The sequence below is a fragment of the Trachemys scripta genome, chromosome 2, assembly GCF_013100865.1.
Source record: "Trachemys scripta elegans isolate TJP31775 chromosome 2, CAS_Tse_1.0, whole genome shotgun sequence".
Taxonomy (NCBI): Eukaryota; Metazoa; Chordata; order Testudines; family Emydidae; genus Trachemys; species Trachemys scripta.
In genome coordinates this window covers 142,000,834-142,018,448 of record NC_048299.1, presented here as the reverse complement: position 1 = coordinate 142,018,448, position 17,615 = coordinate 142,000,834, and the positions used below count along the sequence as shown (strand labels likewise).

The 17,615-nt window shown below is 53.0% G+C and overlaps 1 protein-coding gene across 1 annotated transcript; it reads right to left on the bottom strand.

Moving 5' to 3' along the window:
* Positions 1-617: 617 nt before the first annotated feature.
* NEURL3 (neuralized E3 ubiquitin protein ligase 3) lies at positions 618-16,504 on the bottom strand. The gene is made up of 4 exons (XM_034761656.1): positions 16,240-16,504; positions 4,212-4,712; positions 3,405-3,479; positions 618-2,793 (listed from the first exon to the last, which is right to left on the bottom strand). The coding sequence occupies exons 1-4, from the start codon at positions 16,265-16,267 to the stop codon at positions 2,531-2,533; spliced, it is 867 nt and encodes a 288-aa protein (XP_034617547.1). The 5' UTR covers positions 16,268-16,504; the 3' UTR covers positions 618-2,530.
* Positions 16,505-17,615: the final 1,111 nt, after the last annotated feature.

Here is a 17,615-nt window from a genome sequence, read left to right as displayed (position 1 = left end):
GCCAGTTGTTTCGCCTCGTTGTGTGTTTTCCCCACCGGAGAAAGTGGCTGGGACCCAGCCCTGCCCTTGCAGTGTGGTGCCGTGTCTGCGCTAGAGCAGCCCAGCTACGCCGCTGGAGTGTAGACGCCTGCCACAGCAAAGGCAGCAGTTTTTCCATCTCTGGAACGAATCCACCCCCTCAAGAGGCGGCAGCTTGGTCAATGGAAGAACTCGCTAGAGTGGTGCCTGTGCAGAGGCGGATTAAGGTCTCCTGGAGCCTTGGGCCAGAGCAAGTGGGGGGACCCCGGCGCCGGAACCGAGGCCCTCCCCTACCCCTTCTACCTGCAGTCCCACCCCCATTCCACCCCTTCTTTCTGTGGCCCCGCCCACGGCCCCGCCCCATTCTGCCCCTTTCCCCTGTGGCTCTGTCCCCATTTTACCTACGCCCCCTCCATAGCAACATCCCCCCACCCCTGTGGCCCCAAGACTGGCAAAGCTCTGTCCCCCCGCCATGGCCCTGAGGCAGTGGCAGGGAGCAAGAGCACCTCCAGGCCCCGGGGCCACAACCTCCCCTGCCTGCCCCGCACTTCTGCTGGGGACCGGGGTCGGGGCACTGGGGCCTCCCCTGCCCTCACGGCTTCTGCCAGGTCTCCAGGCTTCCAATTTCTGCTGGAGCGCCCATTTTCCTAGGGTCCCCCAATTGGCCGGGGCCCCTGGGCCCCGTGAGCCCATTGGATAATCCGCCACTGTGCCTATGCCAATGCGTACATCTCTCGGGGGCGTTTTCATGCCTATGTTGACCTAAGTTTTAGGTGTAGACCAAGCCTGGGATGACAAATGCTCTGGCAGCAGCCAGGGTCATCGATGCTGTTCATTAATCTGATGGTGCAGGGCCGGCCTGTCTTGTTGTTGTGGGGTCACTCCGTAACATTGGCTGCTCCTCACAATACCAGTCCTGGCAACCATTCCACACCGCCCATAACCCAGGAGCTTCTGGGTCCATAGCCACGCCGTGGGTAGAATGATCATTGAAGACAAACAGAAATCCCCAGAGAGAGCCAGGCCATAAGAAATATAGTTTATTAACAGTAATAGACAAGCCTTTGGCAGGGTGTCCATATGGACACGAACGACACACCCCTCTCCTCATCGGCATGCAGGTGGTTTTCAAGATTAAGGCGTGAGATTTTTCAAAGGAGTCACTGAAACACACCGCCCAGCTCATGATGGTAAGGCCTAGTGGTTGGGGCATGCTGTGCATGGGGCGTTGTCTTCACTCTGGACCTACCCTGGTGTAACCGGGATCAGACTCTGGCCCAGGGGCTTTACATATTGTCTTACATTTAATCCCAAATGCTGGTGCCTGATCCAAAGCCAACAGTAAACAATACCCAGCTCTCAGACAGCACTTCTCAAGCATAGATCTCAAAGCACTTTACAAAAGGGTTCTTACTCCTGTTTTACAGATGGGGAAACTGAGGCACGGTGAGGTGCAGGGACTTGCTCAAGGTCACCCAGCAGGCCAGTGGCAGAGGTTGGCATAGGACCCAGGATCAGGCCCAACTGAGTGACATTTGTGTGACAGTTTGTCACCAAGGCGACTGTAAAGAAAAGGTCCACATCCCCCTGGGTGTGGGTCACATGAGTGCCCAGTGTGGGGCGGGCTGGCTCCATTGGAATTCCCCTCCCCAAAGCAGCAGGAAAGTCCCGGTATTTTCCACTCCCCCAGGGTGCTCAGGCCCCTGTGGTCTGGCAGAAGGAATTCCCTTGCGTTAAGAAAAGCTGCTGCCCCCGTCTGGCCCTGGATCCGTCTGCCCCGACGAGGCCCATCTCAGTGACACTCGCTGAGCCTCCGTCATTCGGGGCTTCATCGAAAGCCACTCAGCACACAGCGAAAGGCTCCCATTGTCTCCCGTGGTCTCAGCATCTGGCCTGGCCCCAAATTCCTGGGTAAGCGAAAGCCGCCCACTTGGCTGTGACACTCCCAGCAGGCAGGCCGAGTTCATTGGGGGAGGTGCTGAGTGCACGGGTGTGTGAGACACACCAAGCTGCACAACGGAACTAGTTACACACTGCCGGGAGGGACTGAGACCCCGTTACATTTACACACATTTCAGCCTATTTACATAGTTCAGCGTTAGCCAGAGCTCCTCTCTCCAGACACGGGCAGATGCTGCTGGGGCTGACGTTACTACAGGCAGCAGTGCTATTTACACGGGCAAGAGATGAACTGGGCACACTAATTCTGGCTCCCATGAAAATTTCCTGTGGGCCCCTGCCTCCCTTCCTTGTTTCTTCTGGGCTGAGGCTCTCGTCATGGGGGCTGCTCCCGGCTCCCCTGCTCTGGGCGAATTGCTTGTGTTATGAACAGCCTGGCCAGGGAGAGTATTGGAGATTCATCACCCGTGCAAGGTGCAGAGAGTGAGGGGGGCGGAGGAGACATGACCAAGGCCCCCACAGCAAGGGGAGCCAGCAGCAGGGTTGTGCTGGGAGGAGGAGCTCTACTCTTCACTAGGGCAGGTTGCAGAAACTCCCCCACCCCCACTTCCATCTATCCTCCTGGCCACAGTTGGTTCCCAACAGGCAGACATGTGACAGGAGCTGGAGCTCCCGGGATGACCTGGACGATGTCCTGTATCTGCTCCCGACAGAAGGGGCAAGGCTGGTTGTTGTGGAACACCTCCTGGGCACAACAGTGGCAGAGAGTGGCGTGGCCGCAGGGCTGCAGCAGAGCGTTGGCCTCATGTGAGCAGCAAATGACGCACTCCTCCACGTCGCCTCCCAGGAGAGAGCTGTAATCTCTGCACGCCGGCGCTGTGGAGACAGGAGCATGGCGTTAAAGGGGCAGGCGAGGCATCTTCCCCTGCTGGGCTGATGTCCTGCCCTATCCCACCTCTCCCAGCCCTCGAGAGCTCCTGGGCACTAGTGAGCTAGGGATCAGAGAGATTTTCCCTCCACCTTGGAATGACCCCCCCACACACAACTGCTGCAACAGTGGTTTGATAACCACTTTGTGGACACTCCCTCAGCTGACCCAGTGACACAGCCTGTCCGAGGGCTGTCCCCTTCGCTTCCAACCCTGCGCCTGGGGCTGTGGTTAACAATCCCTGCCTGCTCAGGTGACCCTCAGTGGTTAGTGGAGGTGAGGGAGCCCGTCTCTGCTGGGACTTCCAGAACGGACAGATGGGCAGCGCTTCCACACCGCCAGAGCTCCTAGGGCTACCAGGGCCTTCTGTCGGGGCAGGCTGACCACAGGCCAGGCACAGCACCGAGCGATGAGATCCTGGGCTAGCTGGACCATTGGGCTGACCCAGTCTGGCCGTTCTCATGTATGTCAGGACATGGCCCGTCCTGGGTTGGCTCCATGCCCCCAGAGGAAATGGAGCAAAAGGAGCCGGGGGTTAGAGCCACCTTCAGCCACTGACCATGAGGCTTGGCAGGATACGACGGCCTGGGGGCTGGGGCGGGATCACAGATGCCTCCACGGAGCCTTGTGGGATCTAGGAGAGGAAAACACAGAGTCCAGGATTAGCCTCAATGAATATAAACCTCTCTCAACAGACCCCAGAGGGAACGAGTTCCTGGCTGCTCACTCCAGGGGACCAGAGTCCACCTTGCAACAGCCCCCTGAGCTGCCGGGCCAGGCCCTCCAGGGCAGTGTCTGTGCCAAGCCCCGGAGGGGCAGGAAATCAGATCGCACCTCCCAGGGAGATCGGCATTCATGCAATGTGGGAATCCTCACCCTCTCCTCACACCCACCCTGCTCCTGCCCTCCGAGACCCGCATCATGGGCAGAGACAGAAAATGGGCTGGGATTAGCCAAGGTCACATAGATCTTTCGGCCTCCTCTGAAATCCCCCCCAGCCAGGGTATGGGGCGGTGTGGGCAGCCCCTGCAGTCAGTGGGATGTGAGGTGGGGCAGTGAGGGCAGCTCCCGCAGTCAGTGGGGTGTGAGGTGGGGCAGTCGGGGCAGGGCATTCTGCCTTTCTATGCCCACAGTCCAAAGGGCAGCTCTGCCTTGCAGAGCTCCCCCTGTCTGAGCCAAGAAGAGCAGCCAGTCGTCGCCATGTCTGTCATCCCCTGGCTTCCCTCCCTGAGCTGCCTGTCAATCCCACCCCATGTGGGGTGGCCCCTGCAGTCCATGCAGGAGGGAATGAAACATCTCCTCAGATGTGCTGTGTGGACCGTGAGCCCAAGGCATCAGTCCCCAGCCAGCGCTGCTGCATGCTCACCCAGAAGCTGGATTGCCTTGGTCTGTCCATAGACATCAATGACGGCCCAGAGACGGCCTCTCACGGGGACGCCGGTCAGCAGGGGCAAATTCCGGGCCTCTTGCTGGCTGCGGAAGAAAACTCTGCCTCTGTGGTCCACCCAGAACATGAGGATGGTGCCTTCCTCTATGCACTGGTCTGGCAGGACTGCAGCCCAGGTCTTCCCCTGCATGACCAGGTGGGGGCACACAAATGGAGGGAGGTGACCAGGGTCCATCTTGGAGGGGTCCATGGAGGTGAAGCCCACCCTCAGTCCCCCATGCCAACGGGCCTCCTTCTTCAAGATCTTCAGCGTCACCTTCTCGTGGAGCTGGATGGGCCGGTTGGTGAAGACGATGCCATCATGAAAGCTGCTGTCCCGCTCAGCCACATGGTGGAACTCATCCAGGAGGACTTGGGAGCCATGGGTGACGGGGTGGAAGAAGAGGGCCTGGGAAGTGTCCCCGTCAATATTCTCCACACCTGTGTGAGACACAGGAGGAAGGAATGAGCTAGTGATGCTCCGTGCAGCTGCTAGATGTTCTGTGCCCTGTCCTGCCAGGCCAAGCATCTAACCAGTGCACTCTGCCCCTGCCACAGGCCCTCCAAGGTTGGGGGACAGAGCGCTGGAGACTAGGCTCCAGTGTGACACCATGTCCCCCCACTGATTGCCGTGGGGTTACTCCACAGCTACGCCCATGCAGTGTTTGCAATGTAGGGGTCACAGCCACCTTGCCCTTCCCATAGTGTTAAATGGAAGGGGGTTCTGGTGAGATGGGGGAAGGGTCTTTGTCTGGGAGAGGCTGAGAGCCCCTGAGAGCAGATCCCGCCCCTTATCTGTAGAGACCGGCCTCCTCCCTGCACTGCTCTGCCTCTGACCCACAGGACATGTATCCTGCTCCCACCATCAAGTTCAGGGTGGACTTGGCTCACCTTCCTGTGGGGTTTCAAGAGCCTGACCCCAGCGCTGTCTTCCCCAAGCCACAAAGCAGAAGGGACCATGCCAAGAACTGTCTGATCTGCCTGTTTCAAAACCCCACCCACCAACACCAGCAGGGTCTTCTGCCCTCAGGGACTACACCCGTCTTGAACCCACTCCCCATGTTCCTCCCCTCGCAGCCTTCTTCGCATTGTTGCACCAGGGATCCCTCAGCATGCCATGAAAGCAACACCATCTCCTGAGCACATATCAGTTCAGTCCTAACGTTTCTCATGCTGATACCTCGGTCCCCCTTAGCCCTACCCTGGAAGGGCCCGGTCTCCTGGGTTGAGAGGAGAATTCAATCTCCTAGGCTGGAATTCCCCTCCGGTGGGGAATTCCCTGTGTTGATCCGATCCTTTTCCCAGGCTGTTTATCCCGAGGAAGGAAAGTTCATCTCCCTGCTGTGCACTATCTCTCTAGGCCAGCTGCAGCTGTGACCCTTGCTCCTCCTTGGCCAGGAGTCCTGTCTCTTGAGTCATAGATACTAATCATGTTGAGAGGAAAAACAACCTTGGTGCTTATCTGAATTCCCTATGGATTTGACTTCAAGTCAGAAAGAAAGTGAAAGGTTCTGAGCCGGGCAATGAGAGATCTGGGTAACCGGGAGCACTGGGGCACTGTCAGGGTCATTCACCGGGAGAGGTTTGGCTGCCTCACTGGGGAGGGTGACCAGAGGTACCGATATTAGGGGCTTTGTCTTATATAGGCTACTATGACCTCTCCTCCCCATGTCCAGATTTCTCACCCTTGCTGTCTGGCCAGTCACGGGGTGCAGCAGCTAATCACAACTCCAGAATGTATCTGCAGCCTGGGCTTGTGACTCCACTGGCTCCCCAACAGCCAGCTGGCACACAAGCTATGTAAACAAATGCGGCTTCCTCCCCAGATTACGCCGCCGGGAAGAGGCATTTGAGCAGCAAGAAAGCTGTTACGGCTACGCCTACACTACAGCCTATGGTGGCAGAACTTACATCACCCAGGGGTGTGAATAAACCACCCCCTGAGCGACGTATGTTACACTGACCCAAGTTCTCGTGTGCACAGCGCTGTGTCGGCAGGGGAGCGTCTCCTCCCGCCGAATAGCTCCTGACGCTCGCTGGAGCTGGAGGGGTTAAGCTGACGGGAGAGCTCTCTCCCCTCGGCCTGGGAACAGCTGTGCCACTGTAAACTCTAGGGTAGCCACAGCCTTAGGCTGGGGTTTTCAAAGGCCTAAGGGAGTCAGGCACCAAAATCCCATCGGCTGTCAGTGGGAGCTGAAAATCCCAGCCTTAGACACGACAGTGACGGGTGCCAAAGCGAACTCTAGCCAGACAGGCAGCCAAACGGTCTGCGATTTTGCCTGCTTGCCCACCCCCCTAAAGATTCTGGCCCATGCCCGGGTGAAAGAGCCCTCTAGCGGTGCAGCTCTCAACTGGGGGCTCAGGGGGCCGTGAGCAGGTTTTGGGGTTCCCCCAACATAAGTGTGTTCATTTTCCTGAATGGTACATTGGAACCTATCAGCTGCAGCAGGGCTGGCGTTAGGGGACAGCAAGCAGGGTAATTGGCCAGGTCCCCATGCCACAGGGGCCCCGCATGGCAGGGCTCGGGATTCAGCCCTGGGCAGCCGGGTTCAGGCATATTAATATTTGAACTTAATATTCTTTTTTTTTATTTTTGTACCTATATTATCCTTTTCTTTTGTATATTATCCAGGAAGTTTTTGGAGAGTGTTGGGGACAACTTCCTGGTGCAAGTCCTGGAGGAACCAACTAGAAGCCGTGCTCCTCTTGACTTACTGCTCACAAACAGGGAAGTATTGGTAGGGGAAGTAGAAGTGGGTGGCAACCTGGGAGGCAGTGACCATGAGATGGTCAAGTTCAGGATCCTGACAAAAGGAATAAAGGAGAGCAGCAGAATACAGACCCTGGACTTGAGAAAAGCAGACTTTGACTCCCTTAGGGAACCGATGGGCAGGATCCTCTGGGAGGCTAATATGAGGGGGAAAGGAGTCCAGGAGAGCTGGCTGTATTTTAAAGAAGCCTTATTGAGGCCGCAGGAACAAACCATCCTGAAGTGCAGAAAGAATAGCAAATATGACAGGTGACCAGCTTGGCTTAACAGTGAAATCCTTGGTGAGCTTAAACACAAAAAGGAAGCTTACAAGAAGTGGTAACTTGGACAGATGACTTGGGAGGAGTATAAAAATATTGATCCAACATGCAGGGGTGTAATCAGGAAGGCCAAAGCACAATTGGAGTTGCAGCTAGCAAGGGATGTGAAGGGTAATGAGAAGGGTTTCTACAGGTATGTTAGCAACAAGAAGGTCGTCAGGGAAAGTGTGTGACCCTTACTGAATGAGGGAGGCAACCTAGTGACAGATGATGTGGAAAAAAATTAAGTACTCAATGCTTTTTTTGCCTCGGTCTTCACAGACAAGGTCAGCTCCCAGACTGCTGCACTGGACAACACAGTATGGGGAGGAGGTGACCAGCCCTTGGTGGTGAAAGAACAGGTTAAGGACTATTTAGAAAAGCTGGACATGCACAAGTCCATGGGACCGGATCTAATGCATCCAAGGGTGCTGAGGGAATTGGCTGATGTGATTGCAGAGCCATTGGCCATTATCTTTGAAAATTCATGGTGATTGGGGGTGGTCCTGGATGACTGGAAAAAGGCAAATATAGTGCTCATCTTTTAATGAAGAGAAGAAGGAGAATCTGGGGAACTACAGACTGGTCAGCCTCACCTCAGTCCCCAGAAAAATCATTGAGCAGCTCTTCAAGGAATTCAATTTGAAGCACTTGGAGAAGAGGAAGGTGATCAGGAACAGTCAACAAGGATTCACCAAGAGCAAGTCATGCCTGACCAACCTGATTGCCTTCTATGATGAGATAACTGGCTCTGTGGATATGGGGAAAGCAGTGGACATGATATACCTTGACTTTAGCAAAGCTTTTGATACGGTCTCCCACAGTATTCTTGCCAGCAAGTTAAAGTAGTATGGGCTGGATGAATGGACTATAAGGTGGATAGAAAGCTGGCTAGATCATCGGGCTCAATGGTAGTGATCAACAGCTCGAAGTCGAGTTGGCAGCTGGTATCAAGCGGAGTGCCCCAGGGGTCAGTCCTGGGGCCGGTTTTATTCAACATCTTCATTAATGATCTGGATGATGGGATGGATTGCACCCTCAGCAAGTTTATGGATAACACAAAGCTGGGGGGAGAGGTAGATACACTAGAGGGTAGGGATAGGGTCCAGAATGACCTAGACAAATTGGAGGCTTGGGCTAAAAGAAATCTAAGGTTCAACAAGGACAAGTGCAGAGTCCTGCATTAGGACAGAAGAATCCCATGCACTGCTACAGACTGGGGACTGACTGGCTAAGTAGGTTGTCACGGAGTGTGGCGGAGTCAGGGCCCTGTACCCCCCCCACCTGCGATTCACCGTGACTCTCAGCCAGCCAGTAAAACAGATGGTTTATTAGACGACAGGAACACAGTCTAAAATAGAGCTTGTAGGTACAGAGAACAGGACCCCTCAGTCAGGTCCATCTTGGGGGGCAGGAAGCCCAGATCCTGGTTCTGGGCCTCCCTCCATTTCCACAGCCAGCTCCAAACTGAAACCCCCTCCAGCTCCTCCTCTAGCCTTTGTCTCTTTCCTGGGAAAGGAGGCCACCTGATCTCTTTGTTCTCCAACACCTTCAGTTCGCACCTTGCAGGGGAGGGGCCCAGGCCATCAGTTGCCAGAAGACAGGGTGTCAGCCATTCTCTGTGCAGGCAGCATCACACTGGCCCTCTAGGGCTCTGCAACAATCACACACCTTATCTCACCACTTAGATACTTAAGAAATGCATAGGGGAAACTGAGCACCACATAGTATTCGGAGAAAACATTAAGAATGTTCCCACTTCGTCATAGCAGTGCTGCAGAAAAGGACCTGGGGATTACAGTGGACAAGAAGCTGGATATGAGTCAGTGTGCCCTTGTTGCCAAGAAGGCTAATGGCATATTGGGCTGCATTAGTAGGAGCATTGCCAGCAGATCGAGGAAAGTGATTATTCCCCTCTGTTCGGCACTGGTGAGGCCACATCTGGAGTATTGTGTCTAGTTTTGAGCCCTCCACTACAGAAAGGGTGTGACAAATTGGAGAGAGTCCAGCAGAGGGCAATGAAAATGATTAGGGGGTTGGGGCACATGACTTACGAGGAGAGGCTGAGGGAACTAGTCTTGTTTAGTCTGCAGAAGAGAAGAATGAGAGGGGATTTGATAGCAGCCTTCAACTACCTGAAAGGGGGTTCCAAAGAGGATGGAGCTCGGCTGTTCTCAGTGGTGGCAGATGACAGAACAAGGAGCAATGGTCTCAAGTTGCAGTGGGGGAGGTCTAGGTTGGATATTAGGAAAAACTATTTCACTAGGAGGATGGTGAAGCACTGGAATAGGTTACTTAGGGAGGGTGGAATCTCCTTCCTTAGAGGTTTTTGAGGCCCTGCTTGACAAAGCCCTGGCTGGAATGATTTAGTTGGGGATTGGTCCTGCTTTGAGCAGAGGGTTGGACTAGATGACCCCCTGGGGTCTCTTCCAACTCTAATCTTCTATGATTATAGATGTGTGTGTGTGTAGCTGTATAACTATCCTTTAATACAGCTGTTAATCCACTGGCTATGCAGAAAAACAGCTGTTGTGGCATGGCTGGGGGTGGGCATAGAGTTTTTATGGCTTGTTGCATGGGAGCCTCCAAATCCCTGCTCTAGAGGGAACAAGTCTCGCAGCCCCACCTTGCTCCAGCCCCAGAGCCTGGCCTGGACTAGGCTGTGCTGGCAGGGTTGAGAGGGGAGTATAGTCTGTCTAATGATTCCTTCTGGGGAGGAGGGCAGAGGAGAAAGGGATGCAGAAGAGTGAAACAGAGTGAGGGAAAGAGAGCGCCAGGGCTTTATGCTATGGCCTGACATTCTCCTCCCAACCCAGGGCACAAGTGAAATTAGTTTGGTACCTAAATGAACACCTAAAACAAGCACTGAAGACCCTATTTGTGTCATAAAAGCACCATCCAGTGTGGCCATCCCTCTGGGCTTGGATTGGTCAGCACAGAGGGGCATGAGCAGAAGGGGCTGCAGCTCAGGGCTTGGGGGGAGGAGGGGAGAATCGCTGTATCGTGAGCGCAAGTTCTCTCCGATAGGGAAAGGCTCATTCCTTAACATGCCAGATCCTCAGCTGGTGTAAATCGGTACCGCTCCATCCATGTCACATTGTGCAAAAAGGACCTAGTGATTTAGGAGCCATTTTCAGAAGGGACTTGGACAATTATGCCCCTAAGTCCCATTGACTTTCAATGAAATTTAGGCTCCTAAGGGCCAAATTTGTAACCACGTTTAGGCACCTAATATGCAAATAGGTGACTTGGGAGATTGTCAAAAGCGCCTGGGCTCCCATCCCATGTGAATTCAATGGGAGCCGGGTGCTTTGCGAATCCCTGCAGGCACTAAACTGCATCTATAAGGGCTTAAACCCCTTTGGAAATCTGACCCTAATTGACTCCGTTGCTTTCGAAAATAGGACCTACTCTCCTGCATCATTTAAAAATGTTATCCATAGACCACAGCAACTGAAGCTACAATTTACCCCAGGTGCAGATCTGGCCCATGTCATGTCTGTACAGTGCACAGCATAATGGGACCCCACACCTGACCCTTTGATTAGGGCCACGAGGTGCAGCTGTAATATAGCTACTGATGCTAGAGTAGCTCTCAGCGGTCTGGCGGGGGGTCCCATTTTCCACCTGGCCACATGTGCTGGCCAATGTGAAATCTGTCAAATCGAAGGGCTTCCATGCCATTTCTGCCAATTCTCTGTGCACGTAGCGAGGAACGGCTGCCTTCGCCCACAGGCAGAGAATGCCTGTTCACCCAGATTCCAGGGCTCCTCCTGGCTTCACCGCTCAGGCGACGGTTTGTTCCTAACAGTGTGTTCAGGGTGTCTGGGCAGCTGGTTGCTCTTCTCCTTCCCCCAGTCTGGGCCCGAAATCCCTGCTCCGCTGCACAGTGAAAACTGCCCTGGAATGACTCCTGACTTACACCTCAGAGCAAGATCAGGCCCCTTGGCTTCACATCTGCAACCTCCTAGATTTGCCGCAGGTTCCTTGGCCACACCTGCCTGGCAGCCCCCTCCTCCCTTCCCGTCAGATTCCTCCTTCACCAACCCACCTGCCTCGGCTGGTCTCCATGCCACCGATCATTGCTTTCCCTCCCCGAGCTGTTGCCTGTGTCTGCACTGGGGCTGAGTAACTAAACTCCTCGGGGCAGCGGCCTGCCCTCCCTGATTGTTTGCTCAGGCCTAGGCACTGCTGCTCTCATTGCCTGCACGGCAGGAAGGTCTGGCCCGAGGCCCCATTGTGCCGGGCGCTGCGCAGGCACAGAACAGAGAGACAGCCCCTCCTGAAGGCGCTTACAGGCTCTGCTGAGCACTTGGTAGACTTACAATATGCTCCCTGAGGGCGCTCTCTCTCTCTCTCTATCTCCTCACCAGATCCTGTCCTGGCACCAGTGCGGGGAGCTCCCACTGAACTCAATGGCCGTGGCCCCTTATGCCCAAGTTCCTGGCTAACAGGACCCAGGGCCTGTCACCTTTCAGACTGGTTCACTCCAGGCGCTGGTGGTACAATTGGTATTGCCCCAGGGCTGGGCAGTGAGTGGGCTGGAGGCCTGCTGTGCCCTGTCCATGCTGGCCAGCAGTGCTGTGAATAGGAGACAAAACTCAGAGCAGAACACGGCCTGGATTATATCCACTATTCCTGTCACTCCCTCACTACAGCCCTCACAAAGCCTTATCTGAGACTGCTACATCAACAACAGATACAGTATGTAGTGCTGGGAAAGTCTGTGATAACATGCTTAACGGCACTGCTACTGTTACAGGTAGATTAGCTATTGCTGGAGATAAGTAACGTGTGCTCAAGCCAAGGACAAACACAGTGGGTCTATTCTTACATGAGTTCCACCAACAGCCGCAGCTGGAATGTTGTGGAGACCTGGGCAGGTCTTGGAATGTATTGGAGACAATTTTTTATTTCAGAAGGTGGAGAAAGCCATGATGGGAGAGGGTGGTCCAGATTTGATTTTGACAAATAGGGAGGAACTGGTAGAAAATTTGAAAGTGGAAGGCAGCTTGGGTGAAAGTGCTCATGAAATGGTAGAGTTCATGATTCTAAGGAATGGTAGGGGGGAGAACAGCACAATAAAGATAATGGATTTCAAGAAGGTAGACTTTAGCAAACTCAGGGAGTTGGTAGGTAAGATCCCATGGGTAGCAAGTCTAAGGGGAAAAACAGTTCAAGAGAGTTGGCAGTTTTTCAAAGAAACATTGTTAAGGGCACAAAAGCAAACTATCCCACTGCGTAGGAATGATAGGAAGTCTGGCAAGAGACTACCCTGCCTTTACCAGGAGATCTTCAATGATCTGAAACTCAAAGAAGAGTCTTACAGAAAGTAGAATCTAAATCAAATTACAAAGGATGAATATAAACAAACACCACAAGCATGTAGGGACAAAATTAGAAAGTCAACAGCACAAAACAAGATCAAACTAGCTAGAGACATAAAGGGTAACAAGAAAACATTCTACAAATACATTAGAAGCAAGAGAAAGACCAAGGACAGGGTGGGACCATTACTCAATGGTGGGGGGGAAGAGAGAAACAATAACAGAAAATGTAGAAATGGCAGATGTAGTAAATGACTTTGTTTCATTTTTCACTAAGAAGGTTAGTAGCGGTTGGACATCTAACAGTGAATGCCAGTGAAAATGAGGTAGGATCTGAAGCTAAAATAGGGAAAGAACAAGTTAAAAATTACTTAGACAAGTTAGAGGTCTTCAAGTCACCAGGGCCTGATTAAATACAGCCTAGAATACTCAAGGCAGATTACAGTTTTGTGGGGCCCTGGGCCAGAGCAGGTGGGGGCACCTCCCAACCCCTTCCACCTGCAGCACCTCTGGCCTCCCCCGCCACTCCTGCCAGGGAGCGGGGTGAAGGGGCTTGCCCTGCTCCATCTGCCCAGCACTCTTGCCGGGGAGCGGGGTAAGCCCCAGTGCTCTGACCCTGTTCTCCAGCAGGAGTGCCGAGCAAGCAGGCGGAGCAAGTTGGTATGCAGGGGCGCCCATTTTTCCGGGGTCACCCAATTGGCTATGTCCCTGGGCATGGGCCCCATTGGCCCAGTGGCTAATCCACCACTGACTCAAGGAGCTGACAGAAGAGATATCAGCCATTAGTGATTATCTTTGAAAAGTCATGGAAGTCCGGAGAGATTCCAGAGGGCTGGAAAATGGCAAATGTAGTGCCCATCTATAAAAAAGGGGAATAAGGACAACCCAGGGAATTACAGATCAGTCAGCTTAATTTCAAATAATGGAGCAAATAATTAAGCAATCAATTTGTAAACAGATGATAGAAGATAATAAGGTGATAAGTAACAGACAGCAAAGATTTGTCTAGAAAAAATTGTTTCAAACCATCCGGATAGCTTTCTTTGACAGGGTACCAAGCCTTGTGGATAGGGGGGAAGTGGTAGATGTGATACATCTTGACTTTAGTAATGCTTTTGATATGGTCTTCTCAGAAAAACTAGGGAAATGCAACCTAGATAGAGCTACTATAAGGTGGATGCAAAACTGTTTGGAAAACCATTCCCAGAGAGTAGTTATCAGTGGTTCACAGACAAGCTGGAAGGGCATAACAAGTGGGGTCCCGCAGGGATCAGTTCTGGGTCTGGTTCTGTTCAGTATCTTCATCAATGATTTAAATAATGGCATAGAGAGTATGCTTGTAAAGTTTGCAGACAATACCAAGCTGGGAGGGGTTTCAAGTGCTTTGGAGAATAGGATTAAAATTAAAAATGATCTGGAGAAACAGGCTGAAGTATATAGGATGAAATTCAACAAGGACAAATGCAAAGTACTCCACTTGGGAAGGAAGATGGAGAAAAATTGTTTTTCTTAACCTCTGAGGCTAGGGAAAGAAGCAATGGGCTTAAATTGCAGCAAGGGCAATTTAGGTTGGACATTAGGAAAAACTTCCCAACTGTCAGGGTGGTTAAGCACTGGAATAAATTGCCCCGGGAGGTTTTGGAATTTCCATCATTGGAGATTTTTAAGAGCAGGTTAGACAAACACCTGTCAGGGATGGTCTAGATAATATTTAGTTCTGCCACAAGTGCAGGGGACTGGCCTAGATGACCTCTCGAGGTCCCTTCCAATCCTGTGATTCTAGGATTCTGTTCAAGCCAGCTTACAGTGCTCTGGGAAGGCGAGTCATGGATTCCCAGCGTTACTCTCCATGCCCATCCTTACGGTGAGCTACCTGTCTGGGTTATCGCTGTGCCCCCAGCACCACAGGAGCTCAGCACCGCACAGTCTGTGACACAGTCTTACACATGCCTGGGTGACAGGGCAATGAGTCCCAGGTACTAATGGCAACCAAGGCACCAAGCAGCTAAGTGACTTGCCCGGGGTCACAGAGGGTGTCTGTGGCAGAGCATGGGATCAGCTGGCTCTTTTTGGAGGGGAGTTATTGTTCATTTACAGCCCAGAAGCTCCAGTCATCCCTTCCTGCACACACTACCTCGGCGAAACAATCAGGGCTCAGTGGGGTTGGTGTGCAGTGGGGTGGTGCACTGGCACCTCGCTCTAACTGCTAGCTGCTTTGCCAGAATCCCAGGTTTCACTTTAAAAACCCTCAGTCCGTAGCCACAAAGAAACCCTCAGCAATGTGAACCCAGCGTCACAAGCTCCAAGGTGGCTACTTGACTCTGCTGGGAGCCTGGGACAATAGCTCTGGGAGGTCTGAGATGCCCCATTCACCTCTGTGATGCACAGTGATGCTGGCATACAAATCTCCACTATTAACTCTTTCATCCCTCATGTAAGAGAGGAGAGGGAGGGTTGCAGATCTGTCCATGGACAGACTGCAGTGGCAGGACACTCACCAGGTCTGCTCCAGCGCGACAGTTTTGCTGTTTCTAGGTGTCAGGACTCCTGAGTTCTATTCCCAGCTCTGCCACTGACTTGCTGGGTGACCTTGGGCGAGTCGCTTAGCCCGCTGTCTCCAGGTGTAAAATGGGAAATACCCACAACAGCTTATTTCTATCTCTCCTTCTGCAATGAGCTGCAGCCACATGCACACAGGGTTCAGCAACTCGTATGTAATCTTCAGCTAAATATGCAAATGCAAAGTACTCCACTTGGGAAGGAAGATGGAGAAAAATTGTTTTTCTTAACCTCTGAGGCTAGGGAAAGCAGTGGCTCCATGAGCTGGAAGGAAAGGCAGATGAAGGATGCTTTGTTGGTTCTAGCCTGGCCCCTAGACCAGCAGTGCAGCTTCTGCTCTGCCACAGACTCCGAGGGTGAGTTACTTAGGGCTTGACTACCCAGTGCCTTGGTTCACCCCAGAGGGGGTCAGTTCTGGCAGGTGCCAGCTTACTGCTTGCTAACTGGCTTGTGTGGCCCCTGCTGCGCACACCCTGAAAGTTCTGTAGTGTGTGTCACTCCAGCCCTGCAAACAGTGCTCTGTTAGCCTGTACAAGGGCACCAGCAGTGTCCACATGGGCCAGTCACACACGCACTCGAATGTACAGCCCTGTGGGGCGGACGAATGCAGCAGGCAGGCAAACCTTTCGTCTCCCTGTTCTTGGTCCCTACTCCAGCCATGGGGCTAACCCCACAAGAGAGGATACCTGGGAGGCGCCCAGTTACTATGGTAAAGCCCATCTACAAATCACACCTGTCAGGCTGGGGCAGCCCCAGGATGTGATATGATCAGGGTATATCGCACGGCCACTCTCCACAGCTCTATCCTTCCACTGAGACAGGGCTGAACTCGGATCCCAAATGCTGGCATTTAGCTCAAAAGCCAGGTTGCAATCTACACCTTCAGCATTTCACCCATCGCTTTCCATCCCCCACCTGCCAGTGCAGGTGCTGCCTTGCTGTACTGCAGGCAACTGCATCCCTCTGCCCCGGGTGACAGGACCACGCAGTGTGCCAGGATCGTTCCCTCTTACCTGGCTGCTGGCTTAAACAGATCCCCATTGCAGGCTGGGTGAGGCTTCTCTTCACAGTCTCAGGCAGCCCTGAAAGTCCGCTTCTGTCCTCTCACCTCAAGAGGGACCAGGCGCTCCATCCGTGCAGTGCCGGCCCCCATGCCAGCCAGACTCATTTTTATACGAGCCGTGTGGTGATCATGTTACACCCCCAGCGAGTGAACAACTGACACTCCCATTGTCACATGGTCGGACTGTTTGTGCTTTGCGGATTTCCAATATCCATTTTAAACGGAACACCAGCTGGCTTCGTGCCCGGAGCTGTCGGATGCCCAGTGGAGGAGCAGAGCAGTAGGGATTTTCCTGCCTGCAGCTTGGCTCCTACAGCTGGGAGCTGATCTCATGGTGATCAGGATCCTGCTCCAGGGACTTCCCCCCAGAAATGCAGCAGCCTCGGAGATCAGGCGCTGAACTGGGGTGGTGCTCTGGAGCTTCTGGTGTCCATGTGCTGCAGGTAGGGGCACCACTGGGCATTTCTCGAGCCAACAGGACTGCCCCATAGCCTCCAGTTCATGGAATAATCCCTGCGAGTGAGGCTCTGCTCCTGTCTTTTTCCAGACAGGATTTCTTTACGGAGTCTGTTCCCACCCCCTTTACTGACTGTGCAGCAGCTTTAACAGTAGCCTGGGCCTCTAGGACCCGGAGAGGCGGAAGAGTCCCAGACCTGAGTCCTATGAGCCCGATCAGCTGGCACAGGCCAGCCACAGCTGTCTACTTGCAATGCAGATGCACCCTAAGCCCTCCTGAGCCCCCAGAGGAGAGACCTCCTCTGGCCTTGACTCTACCAGCCTACAGCTTCTTCACTTTCTCTCTCCCCGCTTCCTGCCTGTGCCTTGTTCCTTGGCGTTAACAAGGTTATTAGCTATTAACTCGCTCCAGCCTGTCTTCAGTCTCTCAGCGGGGCCGTTCCCATAGTCCAGTGGGCACAGTGCCAGCAGTTGCAGCTGCAGTGACCAGAGTGCTGGATCAGCTGCTGCCCAGCCCTTGGTCACTAGCCCCAAGACACCTCTTGGGTCTGGGACACTGCCATGGACTCAGGTCAGAGCAGCTGTGCATTGGGAAGAGACGGTGGATCACGACTGTAGCGGTTAGCTCAAAAAAACAAATCGCGATTAACCGCAGTGTTAATCGCACTGTTAAACAATAAAATACCACTTAAAATGTATTAAATATTTTGNTTGCACTGTTAAACAATAAAATACCACTTAAAATGTATTAAATATTTTGGATGTTTTTTTCTACATTTTCATATGTATTATATTCTGTGTTGTAATTAAAATCAATTACAAATATTTGCACTGTAAAAGATAAACCAAAGAAATAGTAGGAGGTGAATT